Raw genomic sequence first — 22,160 nt, 5'->3', positions numbered from 1 at the left:
GTAATCTTTATGGAAAAAGTAAATAGTCTGACGTGATTAATCAATTAGTACAGATAAAATCAGGGCGTTTAAATTAAAATAAATTAGTGTAAATGGCTCTTTGAATGCAAGCACCTGGAAAGAAGGCAGATCATATCCTACTTTTTGTTCAAGAAAGAGGGCAAACTTTATGCATTCAGACTGTCATATCATAGCATATGTGTATAATTAATGGTTGAAAATTTAAATCTAAACGTTATAACCACTTTTCTTAAAATTAATAGTGTCATAATCAGTTATACAACCGTGGAACTAAACTTGTGTGGGCATCAATCAAATTCTTTCGTTAGGGGTATTTATAGTGGTGTTGTGTGCAACAAATGTAACAATTTTACAAATTTATTTGTTATTCTTATGGAATGGGTCCATCAGAGGATCACATTCCAACAGCAGTAGGAGACTATACTATAATATGGGAAAATTTTAGTCCGAATCAGGTTCGGTCGAATCTGAATCGTTCATACGGCAAGTACAATATATTTGTTGTGTGATTGGTGTGCAGTTCAACAAAAGTGATCAATCACATTGTAAGTTCTGTGATTGGTTTAGTTCGACCAAACTGATTCGAGTAAGAATTTTCCATACATTTGTTATTGGTGATTTGTCCTTTCATAATCATCACAATTAATTACTATTTGCTTCTATATTTGGTCTATCCTGTCGGATAGCGATAGGGAGTTGACTGCGGATGTGGCTGCCTCGAACGCTCTAGGTGAGGCACGAACGTGAACCATGTTAATCACCTGTATATAACTGTATCAATATCTTCACCTTCTCCTCTTCTGTACATGCAATTAAGGAGAGAAACAACAAACATAAATAGTCAAGAAATTTCTTGTTATGATTGTGTAAACTCGGACCATAAATATATATACTTCTGATTGTTTTTATGTATTATTGTTAAGTTTAAGAAATTAAAGGATGTGGCATGTTCCATTTGCTGGTGGCAGAGGCAACGATGGTATGTCATAACAACGTTGACGGCTGCATCTGCCGGAGGATTCATTCTTGGCTAAGATGTTGGTATATTGATCAGGTGTATATATATTTGATTCGATTTTGAGATTTCATTTTGGTGTTTTACGTTTTATGAATGCAATCGAAAGGCATATTTAAAAGAATAGATGATTTAACATTTGTATAGCCTCCTTTTTTGCTTCCAATATGACCAAGAAATTCGGCCGGTGAAAATCCATGATGCCCGCAGCCTTCATCAATGGCGCGGTCGTGCATGTCAGCATGCTCATCGTCTGCCGCTTTTTGTTGGGCGTCAGCGATGGCTTCGCTAACCAGGTACATATATACGAGTGAAATGGATTTCATATACCTGTTGTGTGTATATAAAAATGTACCACCAATCTAGGACAGAAGATTTAGTATGTTATAGCAATGGAGTCACAAGAATTGTTCCACTCATCTATCAGAAACGTCTCCCTACAACTACAGGGGCACATTCATCATCTGCTTCAACCTGGTGGCCAACCTCTTCAACTACTTCTTCGCTAAAATAGAAGGCAGCCGGGACTGGCGGCTGAGCCTCGGCCTCACACCATCATCCTCTTTTAGTCATTCTTTCTAACAGACACTCTTGGACCGTGGGCATGATGGTGAGGCAAAGGCACTGCTGAAGCATATAGGTGGAGTGGAAAATGTGGCAGCAGAGTTCAACAATATGATGGCTGCCTGGGACGAGGAGAGCCTGCTGCATAGCAAGGGGCCGTGGCAGCTTCTTCTGAGATGGCAGTGCTACTAGGATCAATGTGTTCATGTTCTACATTCTTGTCTTGTTTAAGACTATAGGATTTGGGAGCAATGCGTCGCTCATGTTGTCGCTGATTATCATCCTGTGAATGTCAGTTGAACCTTTGTGTCTGTTGACACATGGCGAAAGATGGGGAAGAAGTGTTGTCGCTGATTATTATCCTGTGAATGTCGGTTGAACCTTGGTGTCTGCTGACACATGGCGAATGATGAGGAAGAAGTTTGTGCCCTACCGCAGGAATTCAAATGCTTGTCTTTCAGGTACAAATACAATTAGAAAGAATGAAAACGATATTACTAGTTTTTCCTCCAAAATGTAACGACTCGAGCATGCATAACATATACGAGGAGACCGCAGTAGCAGCCCTAGTCGGAGTGAAATATGGAGTAAAGGGTGATCAAATGGAGGTGGTGGTATGCATATGCATCTATGTGGTCGGTTTTGCGTGGTGGAGCACGATAGGGTGGCTGTACCCGAGGGAGATTTTTCAGTTGGAGGATGTCCAGTCATCAGGGAAGAGCACGACAGTGGTAGTGAACATGCTTTTCACATTCATAGTGGCGCAGACGTTCCTGAGAATGCTGTGCGTTATGAAGTTTGAATCTTTCATTTTCTTTGCATTCTTTGTGGTGTTTATGACCTTGTACTGCTACTATTCATGCAGGAGACAGAGAACACTCCCATTGAATGAAATCACGGGCATCTGGAGAAAGCACTGGTTCTGGAATCATGGATGGTCTCAGAATGAAACGGAACAAAGAGGAATACCCCAACAATGCTTGTGGATAAATTTGCTTTTCAGTACGAGAGTGATAGTAGAAAGTTTAGAGTGTAAATAACACCTTCAACGCAAAAACAGTGATTCCAGAAATGAAATATTGTTCATGACACACACGGTCCCTACGAGAGCCTGGATAACAAGGACTGTTGCACTTGGAACAAAACAAACTAGTGCCATCTAGGTTTTAGGTGGTTATAAACTCATAGTTCCCAACTGGGATACCATCTCCATGTATTCAATGGCTTAAGCTTTAACTCATTCAAAATATTTGATACCCAAATGACCAGATTACTGTAAATAGTCAAGTCATGGCAAAATGCCAATTGATTATTGTTGTAGTCAAATGGGACATGATAGGTTCACGCAACTGAGTTATTTCCAAGTCCAAGATTATGAAGTTGACACCAGTATAAAGAAAATCATATGAACAAAGAAATCAGTCAATATATACATGAATGAAATGGAAGTCATAAATACGCATATATATATATATATAAACAAGTTTAACATACTTTATCCACCCCTGTGATCCAAATATATTGCATTTTCCAACGGCAAACAGGCATCCTGGCAGAGCACTATATTACCCGAGTTGTGAGGAGCATCTTATCAGGAAACTTCAACGCTTATAAAGAGCCTGCCCGAACTAGCATCGCCATTTGGAGTACAGGTCTCTGAGTGCGGCATACAATGGTTCAGCAGCCTTCGGTCTGTCTACAGTCCCAAGCAGGATATCAGCTGTAGTTAGGTATGGATCACCATAGAAACGCAGATTTGTATCCATTCTTGTGGCAACAATGTTGCCCTCCAATGAGACCCCAACAAAAGCACCTGGACCATCCAAATGAAAACTATTCCATTAAGCATTTAATTAGTGTCCTCCTTCAAATAACCTGGGTGTGAATGTGAAATTTACAAATTCACTGCTAAAAATTGCTTCCATCCAACCCTTCCTGGTATACCTTCTTTGAATGAGACAAAAGGTCATTACTTTAAGCCTATGCTACATTGGGAAGGAATTGACATGGAAACGACCCAACACAGACCAGTAACAGAACAACAAATGGCTCACCACTGTCTGTCAAAAAATGTATGATCAAGTTTATGTATGAGAAGCCATAACTGTAACACAAAATAATCTGAATTTGAAAACGCCAGTTACCCTTTTTGGGAAAAGGAAGAACAAGTAAACTACAACATCCAATGATGCAAGTGTTTATTACAATGTAAATTCTGATTGTCATCTAAAAATCAAACTTTCAACATGCTCATCTGTGTCACACATCTGGCTTCTCATCAAATGTGTTGGACATGTATCCATTTTATTTCGTGTGTTGATATTTTTACATGTCTCAAAGCAACAAACATGTAAGCCAAAATGTATCGACATCGTAGCTTTCAGATTGTTCATGAACGAACTACAAACTAAAATACCGACAATCTCAAAACAAAGTTGTTCCAAGGATGCATAAGCATATTATCATACATCATACCTTTACTGCAACTGTAAGTGTAGCACATGCCAGAACCTTTTTCTCCAGCTCTCAGATCTGCCTCTACAACTCTCCCAATTGGTCCAGCAGCAGCACTGCAACCAGCACCAAGAGAAAAGTGCATGCGACTACAAAATGTTTTCACAGCTTTGATATCATGAAGCACAATTATGAAATCCATGAGCTCACCCCCAACCTGAGATTAGAAAACACCAAATTAGGAAAACCTTTCAGTTTAAAGCAGAAGCCTTGTCTCATATGATACTAGATGAACAATTGCTACTCGAGGAAAAAATAAACTTGTAGCATATCAAACACAAAAGTACAGATATTGACACAAATTCCACTAGATAACATTAAAAGTTAAAGTAAGTCCAATTACCAAAAATAAGAAAACAAGTCTTTAAGTCCAATTACCAAAAATAAGAAAACAAGTCTTCTACCTCTACTTCTTTTCTGCCTTTGCTTTACATGCAGTACAATATACATAGTTTGAGAAGCACAAAAAATCTGTCATTCTAGATATTTCAGCAAAAACTGGGGAAACTCAAAACTGGCTAGAAGATTGGTCATAGTTCCTGGTTTACAAGTTCTACAGTCTACACCAACCACAAACCAAAAGAATAAATGACACAACACATCACATACCTGAGCACCCCATCCTAAACCAACAGAGAGTATTGCAGATGGTGCAGACCATGACCCATCTGATCTTCGGGCAACAACCAAGCCAGTTCCAAGTTTGTAGGCGAGTAGCGCCCCAGCTTTAGCAACTGTCAAGATTGCTAAACCTCTGGCTCCTTTCAAAACAGCAGCAGGGATGGACTTCTCAGGGTTCATCCTAGCCACCTGAGCACAATAATATTTAAATTTTAACTTGTACAGATTAAACTCGATTTCATTTAACAACGATAAGTTTCATTCATCAACAACGGCCAAAATAGTGAGGACTCACTGAACAAATTCTTTTACAAGTTCTGCACATAATTTGAGACCATTTGTCTAGAAATACAACAAATCAAGGTTGTTTTGTAATCAAGAGAGCAATTAAATAAAAGAATCAGTGTTCGACCTGGCAATAGCTCCTCAATGTACTGGCTGACTTGTATATCTCATGCTCCATAGACAAACCCACAGGAAGATTCAACCAGCCTCTTGAACAAGTCCAATCCATCACATCATGCTTTGCAGCTTGGGCAGCATTGCTGATGGTATTGATCAATACACCTTGCAGTGGGTCAAGCCTATCGTAGCAGGTGTCACACACCCTCTGTGGATTCCTCTCCCTAAACCTGGAAGGTAATAGACACCGGCCTTTCGAGCACACCCTACAAAAAATACCACCACAAAAGCGGCAATGGTGTCTGCCACGAGTCAAAGCTGTAAAGGGAGCATTGCACTGCATGCAAACTGTCGTTGAACTGTCTGGAAGCCACTCTGGTGGTTCAGCTTCCAGCACCTCTTTGTAAGCATTATAATTCGAAGCATTCGGCTCCAGAAGTGGAGGAGCACTTGGTATGTAAACTGAAGAATGCAAGAAGGTCTCTCCATTCTTTGCAGATCCAAGGAATGAAACATTTGAGCTTGGCAGTTGGGGAAGACTACCAACGCCTGATTGACCTTTATTTCGCCCAGTCACTATAGCAAATATTCCATTCATTACATTTCTCAAGTTCACCTCAGGTGGGCCATTTTGTGGTACAGGCGTGTACTGATCCTCACCCGAGTCATACCCTCCATCCATAAAATCTTCAGAATCAATGGGAAACGGATATGATATTTTTCTATTCAATGTATCTGAGTTCTGGCTTTCTTGCACAGTCCACACAGTGTCATCAAAGTCATCCACATAGGTAAACTTGCTATTCTCCTTTTCCAAATTGGAAAGAGATGCATAGGAAACTTTACCGTCTGATGCAGCCATAGATCATGCCCACTTAATAACAACAAAGCTAACAAAAAAAGGAACACCTGGATAAAGCAAACAGATATAAGAAAGTATACAGACCTGGATAAATTTAACCACATGAAAAGCATGTTGAGACACTAATGTAACACCTATAAATGAACAGAAAGAAATAACTAAAGCAAAACCACATAAACACCACTTATTATTCTTATGAAATAAAATGAGGTAGAACTATAACCTATTGGAGGTAGATAACGCAAACAAGGAATCTGATACTACATAATATAAACCAACCAATAATCAGACTAAACAAAAGCGAAAGAAACAGCAAACAATTGTAATTAGGACAAAATTACCAAGCTATGAAGCTACAAGGGACAATTTTAACCTAAATATAGCTTAAAACAAAAGGTGCATACTTAAATCACCTCAACTAAGAAAATTCACAAGGGCGCATATCAACAAACAAACCCAAATGTAACAATACTTCAATATTCTGTTACTCAACAAAAAAGAAACAATCATAAAACTAAAAACCGTAAAACACAAAATTACGTACCCGTGGCACAGAAATGAATACGTATAACAGCAAGGTTTGTGATCTAGGGCAGCGGTGCTAATACGACAAATCAAAAGGAAACAACTGGAAAATTTACCAATAAGAGAAAAATCAGGAATCCAATTACAATTTTAGATGAAGCAACTGAAGGATTGCAGAGAATCCGCCGTGATCGAATTAACCCTTATTTTTGCGATTTGGTATTTCAGCGGAGGCTTTGATGATGCATGCGTTTGTGAAGAGGAGGAGTTGCACGAAAAGGCTCCGTTTTTAGCTGAAACGACACGCTTTTTGTTCGTTTCCGCGACCCTCAATTTCGCTATTTATAAAAAAAATGATAGCTTTATCTTATTTAGGCTTATCATAAGTTAGGCTTAATTACAATTAAAAAATACGAAATTAAACTTTTCTTAATTTTTATATTTACACCCTTCTAAGAATTCTTTTTTTACACCTTTTCGTTCTAACAAAAAAAAAATTACATAAATATTCAATTTGTCCCTCATTTAATATTTTAACATATATTTTTATACTTGTACAAAAATGAATGTAATACATGAAGTGACATCTGTTTGCATGTGGTATTGATTTACACATTTCACTGTTTAGCCTTGAATTGTTTCAAACATCCCAACTCCCAACTTTTTTTGTTTATTTTTTTCGCTTTACGCACTTGTTTTCAAACACTTCAAACGTTAGTATTTATTAACTTTTAACATTTTTTACAATTTTTTTACTGATGTATGGATAACACCCCTAAATGGTTTTTCTTTTTTTTATTTACAACACCCCTAAATGGTTGTGTAGCTTAAAATGGTTGTCAAGAATTTGTTGCTGAACCCAATCAAAGTGTAGTGAGGTCGTTCATAAATATTGAGTGCTTTGGTTAAATGGCGTACATAATAATTGGCTCCATCGTTCGGCAAGAACCAGGGGAATAGACAAGGCTGCATTTCAAGCAACCTGGACCATGGATCGTAGCCTGCAAAGTCATCATTTATTCATATCCCTTATCCAGAATTCCAAAATCAATTACAAACCTCCGAAGATAAACAAATCACATCATGGCCAATGAGGGTTAACTTCAAACAGAACTGGAGCGTTGTAGGAGGATAGGTAACAGTTCATATCACAGGAAGATTAAGTTGAATCATCATATCCTTAGCTTCTTTCCAGGATGTGATTCATCGTCATGCATCCTGCTCTCATCGTTTTTCTCACCGTTCTCGGCCTTTTTCCTGGCGAGTATTTTGTTTATCTTGTGCAGGTCGTTGGTGAGTTTCTGTTCTCTGTTCTGTTTGCGGGTCTTCCGACCATCTTGCATCTTGACACCAAACTGAAATGCAGCTTTTGGCATTGCTTCCTTCTGCTCATTGTACGTAGCCCATTCCTCTTCCGTCTCAAAGTCCCAACGATGAAGGCGGCCCTTTGCCTGTCGAAAAGTTAGATGTCAACCTTTTGTTAGCCCATAGTAATACAGAAAAAATTTACATTGTAATCTACAATGTTCATCTGTAATCTTTCGAATGTTTGTTGTCGGTCAAGGGATCTTAGGCAGTAGTTGAACAAGTCATCATGGCAAGTGAAACTGCTCATTGAACTGATTGAAACTTAAGAAAAGCTATATTTACTACCAGTTTCACTCCTATTGCATTCAGTAGTATTACAACTCTGTCGGCATTTGCTTATTTTCATCAGTGTGGGAAATAACATAGAGATACTCACCCGTCCACCCATGTCCATTTTGGATAAGTCATCTTCGTCATCACTGTCAACAATCTCACGGTTATATTCTTGGTAACCAGGATAGCATTCAGAGTAACTCTCAGATATAAAATTAGGGTCTTTCTCCCGAGCATCCTTCTCCCTCAGTTGTTGAAGCCGCTGATCATCCCTCTTAAACACAGATCCTAAGCCCCTATCCTTCTCTTCTTGAGTCATAAAGCGTGGGTCCTGCAGGACGTTTGAACCAGCTTGCATATCATAGCTTTGAATGTCTTGCTGGAGATATTGCTCAGGGTAAGCCAGCTGTTCAGCATATTGGTAGTTCTGCCACTCTCCCTGGTAGCTGCCAGCCAATGCTTGTGCTTGCAAAGCATCATACCCATTCTGAAAGAAGAAGATATCATTAAACAAATGTGGAACAATGAAATTCAGGTGTCTTGATGAAATGTGATGGGAGCTTAAAGTATGGAGTGGTAAGATGAATTGTTAATAGAAAACAAAGAAGAATCAAGAATAAAGTAAAGAAAACCTGATCTAATGGAGTAAATCATTTATGTCGAAAGCCAAATCAAATATCCACTCACCGATTGTTGCCAACCATGAGACATCTCAGCTGGTGGAACTGGGCCATATGCAGGTTCAGCAAAGTAGGAATTCTTATCTTTATTTCGAGGAGATTCTTCCATGTCCTCTGAAATTGGGCTTTGGCTCATATCTTTACTTGGAATAGCATAGTCTATCCCTTCACCAACAAAAATATCCTCCTCTTCTTTCCTAACACCAGTTGATTCCCGCTTCTCTTTTGGATCAGGAAGATTCTGTTTGGGAAGTGGGGGAGGTGGTGGTAGGGTTTCCCGTACAGTTTGATTCTTTATAGAATCAGATTTCAATATCCTCTCATCCTCTTCATATCCATTAGAAACAGACAAAATCTTTCCTGTATAATAAATGCCATATTAAAACAGGGTATTACCATGTTCAGGAAATGAGAAGTCCAACAGAGGAGAATAAGAATGGATATCACTTAATCAAATATGACAATAAACACATAACAAGATGAAGTCACAAACAGAAAAGTTGAAACAAATACGAGAAGTGTCATACTAATGCTTACGCAATGGTGTCAGTATTCCACGCAACCTTCTCATGGTCATGCTCTATATGCACTTCTAGTTTATCTTAAGTGATTAAACAGCACATCAATATCATGTGGACTTCAAGAGAAAAAATGCCTAAAAATGCCGACGGTAGCAAAATAGGAGGACCATCATCACTAAAATATACATGTAGAATCACTAGAACTGAGACCAAAGGTTTCCAATCATTTGCTACTAAAAGCACCTTTTGTATCTTTGTCTTTCTTCTTCTTTTTCAGAACTTTCCCTGATGACCCAAGGCGGAGATATGACATTATTTTAGCAATCCGATCTAAAACTGAACCATCAACGCTCACAGTCACCATTTCCTGGAAAGAAACAAAGGATAAATAATTCTCATAACCATAACATAAAGGCACCAACAGAAATAACACAAGAAAGAAAACAAAGAAAATGAAGTACCTCAGGAATAGGACAATCAGCTTTGCTTCTGTGGACAGTTGTTGGAATATCATGAGAATATCCATTTTCCTGGCATACATGCAACATAATTTCTTTTTATCAAACGTATCCAGACAGCAACTTTTCCAGGAAGACAAGGAACACTATTTAAGCTCTGAAAGCGCAAACGTATTGTCTCTATAAGCACATTCTAAGCAAAAGTGCTAACTAGCCAGCACCAGAGAAATGCATAGCAACTGTTTATTAAGTTAAAAGCACATTCTATCTAAGTTGCAAAATGACTCTAAGGTTTATTTAAGTTAAATAAGTTAGTAGCAGGAACCAGGTTCACATACTGATATGATAAGAAAGAAGGCTGAATGATCAATAACAATAGTGCATCAGGGAGAAGGGGCTAAAAAAATATTTAAGCATTATCCCCTATCTAGATCAACAATCAATTCAACTAAAAACTGAAAAGGCCACAGTTAAGCTGGTATGTAAAGGTTTAGCAGAACAATTATTTTCCTCTTTATTTCAGCAGATAGACAAAAGCATTGCTAGTGAATGACAGTTCATACATAAGTGATTCAAGACAAATATTTTAGAGTTCACGTTAGACAGAAGAAAGCAACAAAAGATCGCGACACGGAGAAGTAGAGAATCTCACCATGTTAAATATAAAAGCCATTCGTCCAGGAAGGAACATTTCATTTGTCTTGATGACAGTTTGTGGTTTGACTATCCACTGATAAACCGACTGTAAAAGACAGAAATATAACAGTTATTCCAGAGAAAAATTCTCATGCATCAGCCACAAAATTTCAGAAAAAATACAGACCTTTGCTGATGCAGTGCGAAAAGTTACTGGCTGGTCATCCTTTTGTCCTCTGTTCAAAGAAGAGGCATTCAGCATCAAGAAAACTGAAGATTACCAAACCCATATCATTTACATCATGTTCCAACATAAAACATGCTTCTTTTTTATCCTTTGACAAATCTAAGAACCCTTTGGCATATCAGTTGCAGTCAGCCTGGCTTTTACACACAGGCTTCCCCTTCAAATAAGAGGTCTCCATCTCAAGCACAAGGATAATTTTATTTCAATGCCACACCTTCTACTTTACTAGAACAAAATAATTAGAAATGATAAAAGGTTTGCGAGTATTTAGAGTAAGCAGGTGCCTTAAGACAAACCAACAATCAGAAAAGATCTGAGAACACGTGGAACCAAATCTGTACACACTTATGATCAAAAAAGAGTTACATACTTTGATTTTCCATCAGTCTCTTCCCCAACATCAGGCTTCTTGTCTATTTCACTTCGCACTTTATGAAGCAAAGCATAATCCAACCCTTTGACCAAATGTGTGTGCTCAACATCACCTGAAGGACATAATGAGCCAACCATAAGAGAAGTCCATTGCAAAACCGAGGAGCCAAACTCACACTCATCTTCAGTCAGTTCTCATAAAAAAAATTGATAAGGGTTTTCAACTTTTCATATGGATGGAAATGAGGCCTCAAGTCCCGGGCATTGTGGGGAGAAAACAATATATTAGTTTCAAATGCATGTTGTCACGTACGAGTTGCCCGCTTGAACAAAGTGATTAGTATTTTATTTATCACTCTCAAATTTAAAGGAAACTTGAGAAACCTGATAAAGACCCAAAGATATAAGAATCTGTAACCTCTCACGTATTCAATTACAACATTCAGAAAATCCTTGCAAACTCTAGCACCAGGACAATAAAATGAGCAGCTCAAGCCAAGTTGGCTTGGCTATTCTAAAGTCATTGAAGCTTTCTCAAGTCCAATAAACAACTTAAACTTATTTTTAGCTCATAAAATACACAAGCCAGGCTCCAGCTCATCTAGGTAAAGAAAGCAAACTCCATGAATGCTCAAGGTATTCAAGGACTCTAATACATGTCACTAATACACCCAGATATCTCACAAGTTCCAAAGTGAGCAGCTCAAGCTTGTCTGGGTAAAGCCCCTCCAATGCAAGATCATCAAAGAGATGACTCAAGCTCAACCTATTTTAAGCTTGTCAAAACAACAAGGGCCTGACTCAAGCCTGGCCATACAAAGAAAGCATCTATACCATGTTGAAACTAAGTAAGGATCAATTGGGTAAAAGTCCATGTTGAAAAGTTGGAAACTACGCAGCTTGACTTTCATTAAACCAACACCAGCTTCATCAGGATAAAGCATGCCTCAGCCACAAAATTTTCACTTGCTTCCCAGATAATAATAAGCAGGGTTAGCTTATTTGAGAAATATAATGACTTAAGAAAATCTTTTTGACACGATTGTGGGTCGGAAAAACTGAGAACTAGATCGAGAAAGAACTGACTAATAATGGTCACTTGTGCAATATAGGATGGCTGGAGCTGAGTGTTCTTTAGTGGAAGCAATGATTTGCACTGGCCCTTCTTATGAGTAACATGCTCAGGAAGATAATATACATATGAATGCAGTTACCAACCACAGCCAAGACAAACCAAGAGAAACACTGATACTAACAACAGTCAATAAAGAGTCTCTTCTTCCTAGTCTGCCCTAATGATTCCTTTGCATGATAACTAGAATCAAAATACAGAAATTCTAAATAAGAACTCATTTTCACCTCCAAGATATTTGCTCTTCTCAATAGATAACTTGTGTGCATCAGCAGACCTATTTAACACCAGCAGAAAATGGTTATTAGACACAGAAACAGAAACATGTTAAAATACCAAGAGAATGCATAAGTATAACAAGAGATGGGTATGGCGCAGTATCTCACAGGAGATCAACATTTCCCGGGGGAGCAACAGCATGAAAGGACGTCAACTCAGTTATCTCATAATCCGGATTTTGATCTTCTCTCCGTTCTTTTGCCCGGTCCCTGTATTTCGGCTGCTCGGGTTCTTCCTGCTTCTCCTCCTTACTGCAAAGATCACTCAACACTCTCAGAAAATATAGTAATACACACAAACCAAAAACAGCAGCTCCCTACATTCCAATAAACAATTACAACGTATTTTCGTATCACAAATCTTCAAAAGAACTCAAATGCACATCAGACAAACGCCAAAGAAACAAACCCTTCCCGAAACTTTTGAAATTAACACCAACAAGAAAAAGAATAGAAAAACAAACACGTACTGGTGTCGGCGGATGGTTTTCTCCTTGTGATTACGCTTCGTCGACATCACTAAACAAGTAGACCGAACAGATTGTTTCCGACACAATCAGATCAATTTTTCGCGGTTAGGGCTTTCAGATAGGAAATTTTGCCGCTTGAATCGCGAGAGTAAGAAGGATGAGGTTGGCCGTTTAGCCGTTCGCTTTTAAACATTTACATATGTACCCTTGGATTTTTGCCCCTAAAACAAAGCAGGACTAGGCCCAGATTTCAGGCCCAATACAAACCCTGGATTCATGTTTCCCGACCGCAATGTAATGATGAGTAACGTCAACCGCGTGCGATTACCAGTTTGAGAAATTTTGGTTTGAATCAACCCTGGCGGAATCAAAATAATTATAAAGCAAGTGTAATATATTTATTACATAATTGATTATTTTTTTTAAAATTATAATCAATCATACAATAAATATTTTTTTATTATATAATTAATTTAAATTTAATCAAGTTGAATCCGAATTATAATTTCCCTGCTTACATTACAAAAAGGAAAAACCTAAACAAGACTCACAATTGGGGCTGTCCATTTACTTGCTTCATTTGAATTAAGCCCAAATGTGCATTTAATCTCATTTTATAAAAAATAATTAATCATAAAATAAGTATAATTACCTAATAATATAATATGAATATAGTATCAGAATTAAATATAATAACCTCCTTTAAAGTTAATGTAATTAGTGACTATACTCCTCGTTCTCTAAAAAGTATCGAAACATTTCTTTCATTATTTTCACCTTGTATTTACAACTATTACAAACAACTATTTCGAATATCAAGCACGTCATACAAGAATACATTGATCAAAATAATAATAAGAGTAAATTATATCATCTTTTGAAGTTACATTCAATCACACAAATAATTTATATCTTTTGAAAAATTATAAATATCCCTCTAATGGATTGTTGTTGTATTTTTGCTCAGTGGAGTGTTTGAGTGAGTTTTTCCTTTGACAATTGTCATGCAAAATAAATATTACAACCTCAAAACGTGTATTAATAATTTTTTCCAAGGATCAGACTTATGTTTTGAAAGTATTGAGATAATGTATCATAAATAATAATAAGGGTATATTACACTTTGCCCCCATCTGAAAATATACAATTCAGTTTCTTTCAAAAAAAAGTATCAAAAGTACACTTACACCCCCCTCCAAAAATTAATTGTTTACACCTTACCCACTTTCATTATAGTTTGGACTAAAAATGCCAATGTTAGCAAATATATAAATTTCAATTTTTATCCCTCATTTAATGTATATATAATAATTTTGTACTTATAACGAAACAAAATATAATAATATATCTCCTTAGAAGTATAAAAATATACATAGAAATGTTAAATAGGGGGCAAAATTAAAAATTAATGTTTTTTTTTTACGTTAGCATTTCCGTCCATTCTAGAGATCAAGTATAAATGGAGAACTTTTTGAGTGGTTATAAGTATAATTTTGAAATTTTTGTGTAGGAAAAGTTTAACATTTCATTTTTAGAAGGAGCCTAAGTGCAATTAACTTTAATAATAATTTACAAAAGATAATAGTATATGAGAGTCGTGGAAAACGATGGATGCATGCCAACGGCTGAAGGCCGATGCTCGGACAATAAAATACTGCCGCGCGCGGGGGCTGAAAACTTCGAAGTTCTATCTATCTCAGACATATCTTATTCTAACCTAACCTAAAACCAAACAAAACTTATGTTGCAATACATTGCAGCATTGCATTGGTGGGAACGCCCTTTGTATAATCCTACGTCGTTATTTAAGGAGTTTCTAAACCTAACTAAACCATTCAACCAAGATGACGATGTTTTCCTACTCTTCCTCCAAGGTTGCCATTTCCGCTTGCTTTGCACTTGTCATCCTATGTTTCAGGTCAAACGTGGCTTCAGCACAGAAGCACACTGCATTCTTCATCTTCGGCGACTCCTCAGTTGATCCCGGTAACAATAATTACATCGACACGATCCCAGAAAATCGAGCGAATCACAAGCCTTATGGTCAGAATGGCTTCTTCAAGGATCCCACCGGCCGGTTTTCTGACGGTCGGATCATCGTAGATTTCATAGGTACGATTAGTTACCATCCTCGGTTGTTGTGTATGTTATAATCTTGCATCATGAACTTGTGATTCTTTAAGGTTTAAGGGGGTGCTTGGTGAGCTTAGAGAACTTATAAAATATTACTACATATTGATACAGCGGAATATGCTAAGTTGCCGTTGATTCCTCCGTTCTTGGAGCCATCCGCTGATTACAGTCATGGAGTTAACTTTGCGTCTGGTGGTGCTGGAATTCTTTCTACTACTAATGAGGGTCAGGTGAGTACTAAATGCCTGCACGGGTTATCCGAATATCTTCAACTGGGAGGGATTTTTTGTCGTATTTTTTACATGATTTTTCGCAATAATTTTGGACAGGCCATTGACCTTAGTACACAGTTGAAGTACTTCGAAGAAGTTGAGAAATGGTTGGCAGAGAAACTGGGAGCTTCGGAAGCAGAAGAAGTAATATCAAATGCAGTCTACTTCTTTAGTATGGGAAGCAACGATTACTTGGGTGGTTATCTTGGTAGTCCTAGGATGCAAGAACTCCATCATCCTGAGCAGTATGTGGGGATGGTCATAGGAAACTTGACAATAGCAATTCAAGTAAGTTACCCTTTTGTTACAATTGTAAGATAGGCTCAGAGTATTGTTAGTTTCAGGCAAGATATCGTAATATTTTTAAAAGGAAACATTTAATCCCTATTTTATTCTTCACTTGCGCAATTTCCAATTGGTTTTCATGTTTTGGCATGTATACTATCTATTTTGCCTAATTTATAATTGTAAAATGGGAAACTCGCATTTTTAGTCTCATAAATTAAGCTCATTTTCAATTTACTCCTTCTTGTTACGATTTTCTTATATTGTATCACATACATTAAAAATTTTCTTATTTTTAGTCCACATGTGACTTTTCCATCCAATAATTATTAACGGAAAAGTCACGGGACCGTTAGTTCAAACACTTATTGGACTAACATTTATGTGACTTCTCCATTTTAATTATTGGATGGAAAAGTCAAATGACGACAATGAAAAAACTTCTAACTTATGGGATACAATGTGAAAAATTCGTATTAAATAGAATTAAATTGAAAAGAGCCCTTAACATATGATACCAAAAATACGATTTTCCCTTATAGAAACCAGTATTCAGCTAGCACTTAGTTTTATTTTCTTTGCCCTAATTAATAGCGCATTTAGAATTTGAATTCTTAGGATTATGACAAACAATCTTAACAAACATGTGATGGTTCAGGAATTGTACGAGAAAGGTGCAAGGAAATTTGGGTTTCTGAGTTTATGTCCTTTGGGGTGCCTGCCAGTTATGAGAGCCCTGAATCCTAAGGCAGGTGAAGGGGGCTGCTTTCAACAAGCCAATTCACTTGCCTTAGCACATAACAATGCTCTCAAGACTCTCCTCAACAATCTTCATTACCTCCTCAAAGATTTCAAGTATTGCAACTCCGATTTCTACAACTGGCTCCAAGATCGAATCAATAATCCCTCCGACTATGGTATATAGCAATAATTTGTTTGATTTCGTTTCATTTTGGTTGTTCGAGATACAATCAAGAACATCATAAACGTTTACAAGACGCACAAATCAATTTGTTTGACCTTATTTTCTCTCCGTCACTCAATAACTAAGACTTTTAGGACAAGTTTATTTTTGTATATTGGATTGGATCGGGACATAAAGATCAACAGTTGTGATTATATTAAAAAAAAATTCATCCCATATACTAGTATTAATATACTTTCCACATTAGTGATAGGATTCTCAATAATGATTTATAAAAATTCTCACTTTTCATCCTTCATCATATTTCATTAGTATTTTGATTGAAAATGCCACGTGCTATTTCTCCAGTTCCAGTACTTAATTATATGGTTTTGATCACAGATTTGAAAGAAGGGGTGAATGCTTGCTGTGGATCAGGACCTTACGGAGGAGTCTACACATGTGGAGGCACGAAGAAGGTGGCAACCTATGAGTTATGCGACAATGCCAATGACTATGTATGGTGGGATTCGTTTCATCCTACTGAAAGAATTCATGAACAGTTTGCAAAAGCTCTTTGGGACGGGCCACAAGCATCTGTCGGGCCCCACAATCTTCAAGATCTCTTCTTCGACCATGAGATCGAGCTAACCATTGGTGATATAGTTGATATCATTACAGAAAACGAAGAGATAGTTTGATCATATATATTATGGTTGACAATCAGTCTGATTATTTGTCAATTTGTCTTTTCGTCGATCTGTTCGATTTTGGTTTTTTCGCTAGAGATAGTGGTAACTGAAATAAAGGTACCACTATAGACTTGTGATTGTTGGAATATAACTGCATTTTACCATTATAAAAATATTAATAGGCAAAAAATATCTATAAATAATAATTTAAAAAAAAAAAAAACAATTGAAACTCTCCGGACTATTGAAAAAGAAGCTCACTGCCTCCAGGCTCAGATAGTCTTCTTCTTGTTGGATTAAAAGTTTAGAATGCCGTATTTTTCTTTTTCTTTCTTTATTATTATCTAATGAGATTTTTTGTCTATTAATATTTTTGCATGTGGGATTTGTTCTATTTAGTTCCAATAAAATTTGCATGCAGTTCAATATAATTTTATACACGTCGCTTGTCTATGTTGAATGAAATAGAAGATAGAACAAAGATTACAATAGAAAATTTATTAGGTGTCAGTTAAATTATATTTTTCAGAATCTATAGCAATTAAAGATAGACTTGAACGGTTGGCGCAATGGTGTAAGGTCTCATTACATTCGCATATATCAAGTTGACTATCTAGTCGGAAGATTTTTATTTTTTAACCCCCATTGTCTGGAAACTCTCTTGGATCCAACGACAACCACGAACCACGAGCAGAAATTAGTTTCGAGCCCAATGGCCAACTAGGGGACACGTTATGTGGAAGAACCCAAAAGAAAAATAGATCTTAATATATTTATTAAATTTAATATTTTTTCGTTTTTATTTTAGTATAAGCTCACTGTCAGTGTAAAATTTTCTATAATAAATGTTAAGTGTCAATGCTATATGATTTTCGTGGCACCTGGAATTTTGGGTAACCTACTCTTGAAGGTAAGTGTTGGTAAGTTAATTTAATCATGTTGTCAAACTTAGCAAGACACATGAAAAATGTATAATGATTTCCATTTAATTCCAGTCTTAACTCAATTGAAAAAATACAGAATTAAAATGGGTTGATTGTATTTTACGCCTTATATAAAAATATTAATAGGCAAAAAAATATAAAAAAAAATGTCACGTGATATCTGAATTTTTAAAAGAGAAGCTCATCGTCTCTTGTATTACATGATCGTATTTTCTTTTTTTAATGTATATATTTTGTTATCTAAACTATTAGACTTGTATATTATAATATGTGTTTTTGGCCCATGATGGCATTGAAGTGAAAGCGAAAGAAAACTAACATATTCATACATTATTCGACACGATATTTGAATAATAATTAAAAATTATTATATTTTATTTTATTACTATCACTTTTGAGAAAGTTCTTTTTTGACTTAGCGAAAAATCTCGTTATTTCCCTTATTCTTTTAAGAAAAAATACCATAATTGTCACATGCTAACTAATCAATTGGCAAACATTGCAACTATGTATGTACTAAATTCAAATATATTTTCATTTTCGCGTTAAAGTAGAGAAGTTTTCGTTACGTTGAATTTTCTCAATCATTTCGTAAATAAACCCAATGGTATATAGTTCTTGAAATTCAATTGTTAAATATATCGGTTTCAAAAAATTAACCATCTTTAGTATTAAAAATTCGTGATAAAACACTACATTTGAGAATCAAACTACTAGTTCAAGACATAAAATGTTCAACCTGATTAATCGGATTGCAATTTTCTAATTATCTCTAATTATAATTTACTTATAAATTAGCATATTCAAGTACGACTCATAGTTTATAATATTCTGGATAGCTAAAATATTTTAATTAGGTCCCATGTAATAGACATTTTCTATAAATATTGTTGATAATATGATCACCTCTGCCCTCTGATTGGGGGAAGATACATATGAATATTCCAAATGCCCAAAGAGATCATTCCATCATATAATTGAGGAGTTGCAATCGATTGTAATTAATTTATTTAAAAAATAATAGTTCATCGCTTTTACTCTTAAAAAAATATACATGAGCAATTTACCCACTATAATATTTGAAATGAGCAAATACCCCTTATGAAAATAGAGAATTAGCAAATTACCTTTTGTATATTAAAAAATAAAGCAAATTACCCCCAATCAATGGTTTAAATAAGGGGGTAATTTGGTTCTTTTTCCAAAATATAGGGGTAATTTACTATTTTATTTTTCATAAGAGGATTTTTGCTCATTTTTCGTATCACAGACAGGTAAATTGCATTTTCTCTGATTACGTAAAATAAGTCAGACTTTTGCCGCGAAACATTATGTTTGTTTTCATACCTTACTCATACATTTTTTATATTCATATGCTATTCGATTATGCATCTCTAGGTCTATTTTCATAAAATCGTAGTAAACTCAAAATTATTTGATATCGATTTCTTTTATTTATATATATATATATATATAATTAATGAAAAAAAATACCAAATGTTTTCTATGTCGTATTAAACTAAAATTGGGCAATAAGACAAAAGGCATTGGAGAAATGCAAGCATCGCAAATTAGGCAGACAGAAATCCAATTATAATTTAGACTCAACATATTCTATTGAATGTCTTGAATTTAAATTTGAGCGTGTGTATAATGTATTGGACGTGAAAGTTTTTTTTTTTTAAAAAAAAAAAAGAAAAGGGAAATGCAGTCGGCCTCCGACATATACTGCTCAATAGTTTCTGGACGTGGGCTGAAGTTCACATCTTCATCTCTTGTTTCATTGACGTTACCACAATAAACAAACCTCAATCATTCAACGCTTTTCATTATTTCACACCTAAACAAACACCACCAATTCTCTCCCCCTCCCCCTCCTCTCTCTCTCTAAGAATTTTCCTTTTGTTTTTTAGTTTAATAACACTTTGATCCCATCTAAAAATACAAAATTATATATTTTCATCAAAAAAAGATGTTGAAATTATACTTACACCCCCTTCAAAAATTTTCTATTTATATTTTACTTCTTCTATTAGGCTTTGGACGAAAAATATTAATGTTAGGAAAAATAAATTACATAAATTTTCAATTTTACTACTCTTTCATTCCCATATAAGAATTTTGTACTTATAAGAAGAAAATTGTAATAATGTTAACATCTTTCCAGAAATATATATATATATATATATTTTATTTATTCCTTTATAACTACAAAATATATATGAAAATGCTAAATGAGAAAAAAAAAAAAAGGAGTATTTATGTAATTTTTTTTCCTAATGTTAGTTTTTTCCATCTGAACCTTTAAGAAAAGAGGTTATGTTAAACAGAGAATTTATGGAGGGATGTAATTATAATTTTAAAAAATAAAAAAATAATAATTTCGTATTTTCAGATGAAATTTACGTATAATTAACCCTTCTATTATAAAGAAAGTGTGGGTAGTTCCGATTTTGATTGCCGCCACGGGCTGGAGCATGCCCTGAAGTATTAGTACCTACAGATAACTTATTAACACAATTTTGATAGAGAAAATCAAATTCACAATTACACAATTATAAATTTTGGTTTTACTGTAATACTAATTATTAATTAATTAAATATATTTAATATTAATAATTTATATATTTAATTACAAATAATTAAAATAATTATATAATTGTTATCGACTCACTTTAAAAAAAAAAAAAAAAAGTAAACTTTTCAGTTGATAAAGTCCGACCTAATACACCTGAATTTTCTCTATTTTTTTTCTACAGTACTACGTGGAGGACTGGTATGGATGGTCGGCCCTTGACCTCAATTATTTATTTATTTATTATTATTATTATTTTTGCTTGATTTTGATGATTAGAATTTTCAAAAATAGTTGGAAGGTCAATTATCAATGGGAACAATTAACACGTTTCCCTGAATTATTTGATTAATTTTATGTGACTAATTCTTGATAAGACCTGCAATTAAAATGGATTGTATTATGTAGGCTTTGAGCTGTCACAAGAAACTTGATATCTAATCATAAAATAATTCAATTTTCTTGCCCAAATCTTATCTCCCAAGTAATATGGATATTCAGTTGATTTTCTTGTTTATTTTGTGGATACTTGGGGAAAAATATTCGGGTAAATTACAATAATTTTTTTTAAGATTTGATATAATTATAAATATTTCATTGTCGTTTAAAAAATTACTAATATTTTCTTGATTTTAATGTTTTTCTAATAACTAATTTTTACTTATTTCTTAAAACTTTTTGAATTTCTTTTACGATTTTTAAAATTTTTTCATCCACCTCATCCGATTTATTGTAATTTTTTTCTTTTTTAAGAAAAAGATACACAATGGCAAAAATGACAATTCCAAATCTCCATTTAGGATTACATAATTTTCATTAAACATGAGAGGTTATTTGTAATTTTTCAAATAACGAGTGGAGATTCATCGTTATGTCAATCCTCATAGGAGCTCGTTGTAATTTACCATAAATATTTTTCATGAGCTAGCAAAAAATAAATACTAATAAAAATATAATCAAATTGTGTGAAACCAACGACCAATTATCACATGTGGAGTATTTATTACATAATGGCTCATTTCCAGCTCTTGCTTATCTCAATTTCCTTCCCAATTAAGTCCATTTTGTAGCTAGTGTAGGATGCAGAATGTAATAAGCCCCACACTGCCCATGAGAAACATTGGACCTACTTTATGTAATATTTACTCCAATCTTAAAAGCCATTCATTTTCCTATGTGTTAACATAAATAAGTTTGTAAAATAATAAAAACAGCTCGACTTTTTTTAACGAGCCAGCTAAAATTTAAGGTGAATTCTTGTTAATGAGTAAGAATTCGAAATTTTATAATCACATTTGTTGGAATGTGTTAAATTCTTTCGTTTCCATCATAAACATAATTAATTCATTCTAATTTACGATGATGACAAATGTCGTGAAAGAAAAAAAAATTAAAA

General features: G+C 35.1%; 3 protein-coding genes across 6 annotated transcripts; 1 reads left to right on the top strand and 2 right to left on the bottom strand.

The window, feature by feature from the left end:
- Window positions 1–2,992: 2,992 nt before the first annotated feature.
- LOC105173727 (RING/FYVE/PHD-type zinc finger family protein) lies at window positions 2,993–6,853 on the bottom strand. Of its 4 annotated transcripts, none has more exons than XM_088875795.1 (5): window positions 6,544–6,853; window positions 5,148–6,046; window positions 4,724–4,924; window positions 4,076–4,271; window positions 2,993–3,433 (listed from the first exon to the last, which is right to left on the bottom strand). In XM_088875795.1, exons 2-5 carry the CDS (start codon window positions 5,997–5,999, stop codon window positions 3,327–3,329), a joined length of 1,356 nt encoding a protein of 451 aa, XP_088731921.1. In that variant the 5' UTR covers window positions 6,000–6,046; window positions 6,544–6,853; the 3' UTR covers window positions 2,993–3,326. The 4 variants fall into 4 exon arrangements, with proteins under 4 accessions (XP_088731921.1, XP_011093895.1, XP_088731920.1 ...); XM_011095593.3 differs by having other exon boundaries at window positions 2,993–3,413; window positions 6,544–6,851; XM_088875794.1 differs by having other exon boundaries at window positions 2,993–3,413; window positions 6,641–6,851.
- A 668-nt stretch (window positions 6,854–7,521) lies between these two features.
- SMU2 (RED family protein) lies at window positions 7,522–13,147 on the bottom strand. Its single transcript, XM_011095592.3, has 11 exons — window positions 12,960–13,147; window positions 12,598–12,741; window positions 12,439–12,488; window positions 11,078–11,192; window positions 10,648–10,696; window positions 10,477–10,566; window positions 9,828–9,896; window positions 9,610–9,733; window positions 8,853–9,205; window positions 8,269–8,652; window positions 7,522–7,975 (listed from the first exon to the last, which is right to left on the bottom strand). The coding sequence occupies exons 1-11, from the start codon at window positions 13,004–13,006 to the stop codon at window positions 7,697–7,699; spliced, it is 1,704 nt and encodes a 567-aa protein (XP_011093894.1). The 5' UTR covers window positions 13,007–13,147; the 3' UTR covers window positions 7,522–7,696.
- Window positions 13,148–14,804: 1,657 nt separating this feature from the next.
- LOC105173839 (GDSL lipase) lies at window positions 14,805–17,418 on the top strand. The gene is made up of 5 exons (XM_011095718.3): window positions 14,805–15,071; window positions 15,204–15,322; window positions 15,422–15,652; window positions 16,308–16,566; window positions 16,956–17,418. Exons 1-5 carry the CDS (start codon window positions 14,810–14,812, stop codon window positions 17,252–17,254), a joined length of 1,170 nt encoding a protein of 389 aa, XP_011094020.2. The 5' UTR covers window positions 14,805–14,809; the 3' UTR covers window positions 17,255–17,418.
- The last annotated feature ends 4,742 nt before the right edge of the window (window positions 17,419–22,160 follow it).

The sequence above is a fragment of the Sesamum indicum genome, linkage group LG11 (assembly GCF_026168435.1).
Source record: "Sesamum indicum cultivar Baizhima isolate 11 linkage group LG11, ASM2616843v1, whole genome shotgun sequence".
Taxonomy (NCBI): domain Eukaryota; kingdom Viridiplantae; phylum Streptophyta; class Magnoliopsida; order Lamiales; family Pedaliaceae; genus Sesamum; species Sesamum indicum.
The sequence above is the reverse complement of the archived record's forward strand: the minus strand, read 5'-3'. Positions and strand labels throughout refer to the sequence as shown.

Excerpts from the sequence above, each read along its gene's own strand:
- LOC105173727 (XM_011095593.3), bottom strand. The coding sequence starts at position 5,999 with ATGGCTGCATCAGACGGTAAAGTTTCCTATGCATCTCTTTCCAATTTG. Across the intron at positions 4,925-5,147 it reads CATTGAGGAGCTATTGCCAG|GTGGCTAGGATGAACCCTGA; the intron begins GTCGAACACTGA and ends TATTGTGCTCAG. Across the intron at positions 4,272-4,723 it reads GTTTAGGATGGGGTGCTCAG|GTTGGGGGTGAGCTCATGGA; the intron begins GTATGTGATGTG and ends TTCTAATCTCAG.
- SMU2 (XM_011095592.3), bottom strand. The coding sequence starts at position 13,006 with ATGTCGACGAAGCGTAATCACAAGGAGAAAACCATCCGCCGACACCA. Across the intron at positions 12,489-12,597 it reads CCGGGAAATGTTGATCTCCT|GTCTGCTGATGCACACAAGT; the intron begins GTGAGATACTGC and ends GGTGTTAAATAG. Across the intron at positions 7,976-8,268 it reads AAATGGACATGGGTGGACGG|GCAAAGGGCCGCCTTCATCG; the intron begins GTGAGTATCTCT and ends ACTTTTCGACAG.
- LOC105173839 (XM_011095718.3), top strand. The coding sequence starts at position 14,810 with ATGTTTTCCTACTCTTCCTCCAAGGTTGCCATTTCCGCTTGCTTTGCA. Across the intron at positions 15,323-15,421 it reads CTACTACTAATGAGGGTCAG|GCCATTGACCTTAGTACACA; the intron begins GTGAGTACTAAA and ends AATTTTGGACAG. Across the intron at positions 16,567-16,955 it reads CAATAATCCCTCCGACTATG|ATTTGAAAGAAGGGGTGAAT; the intron begins GTATATAGCAAT and ends TTTTGATCACAG.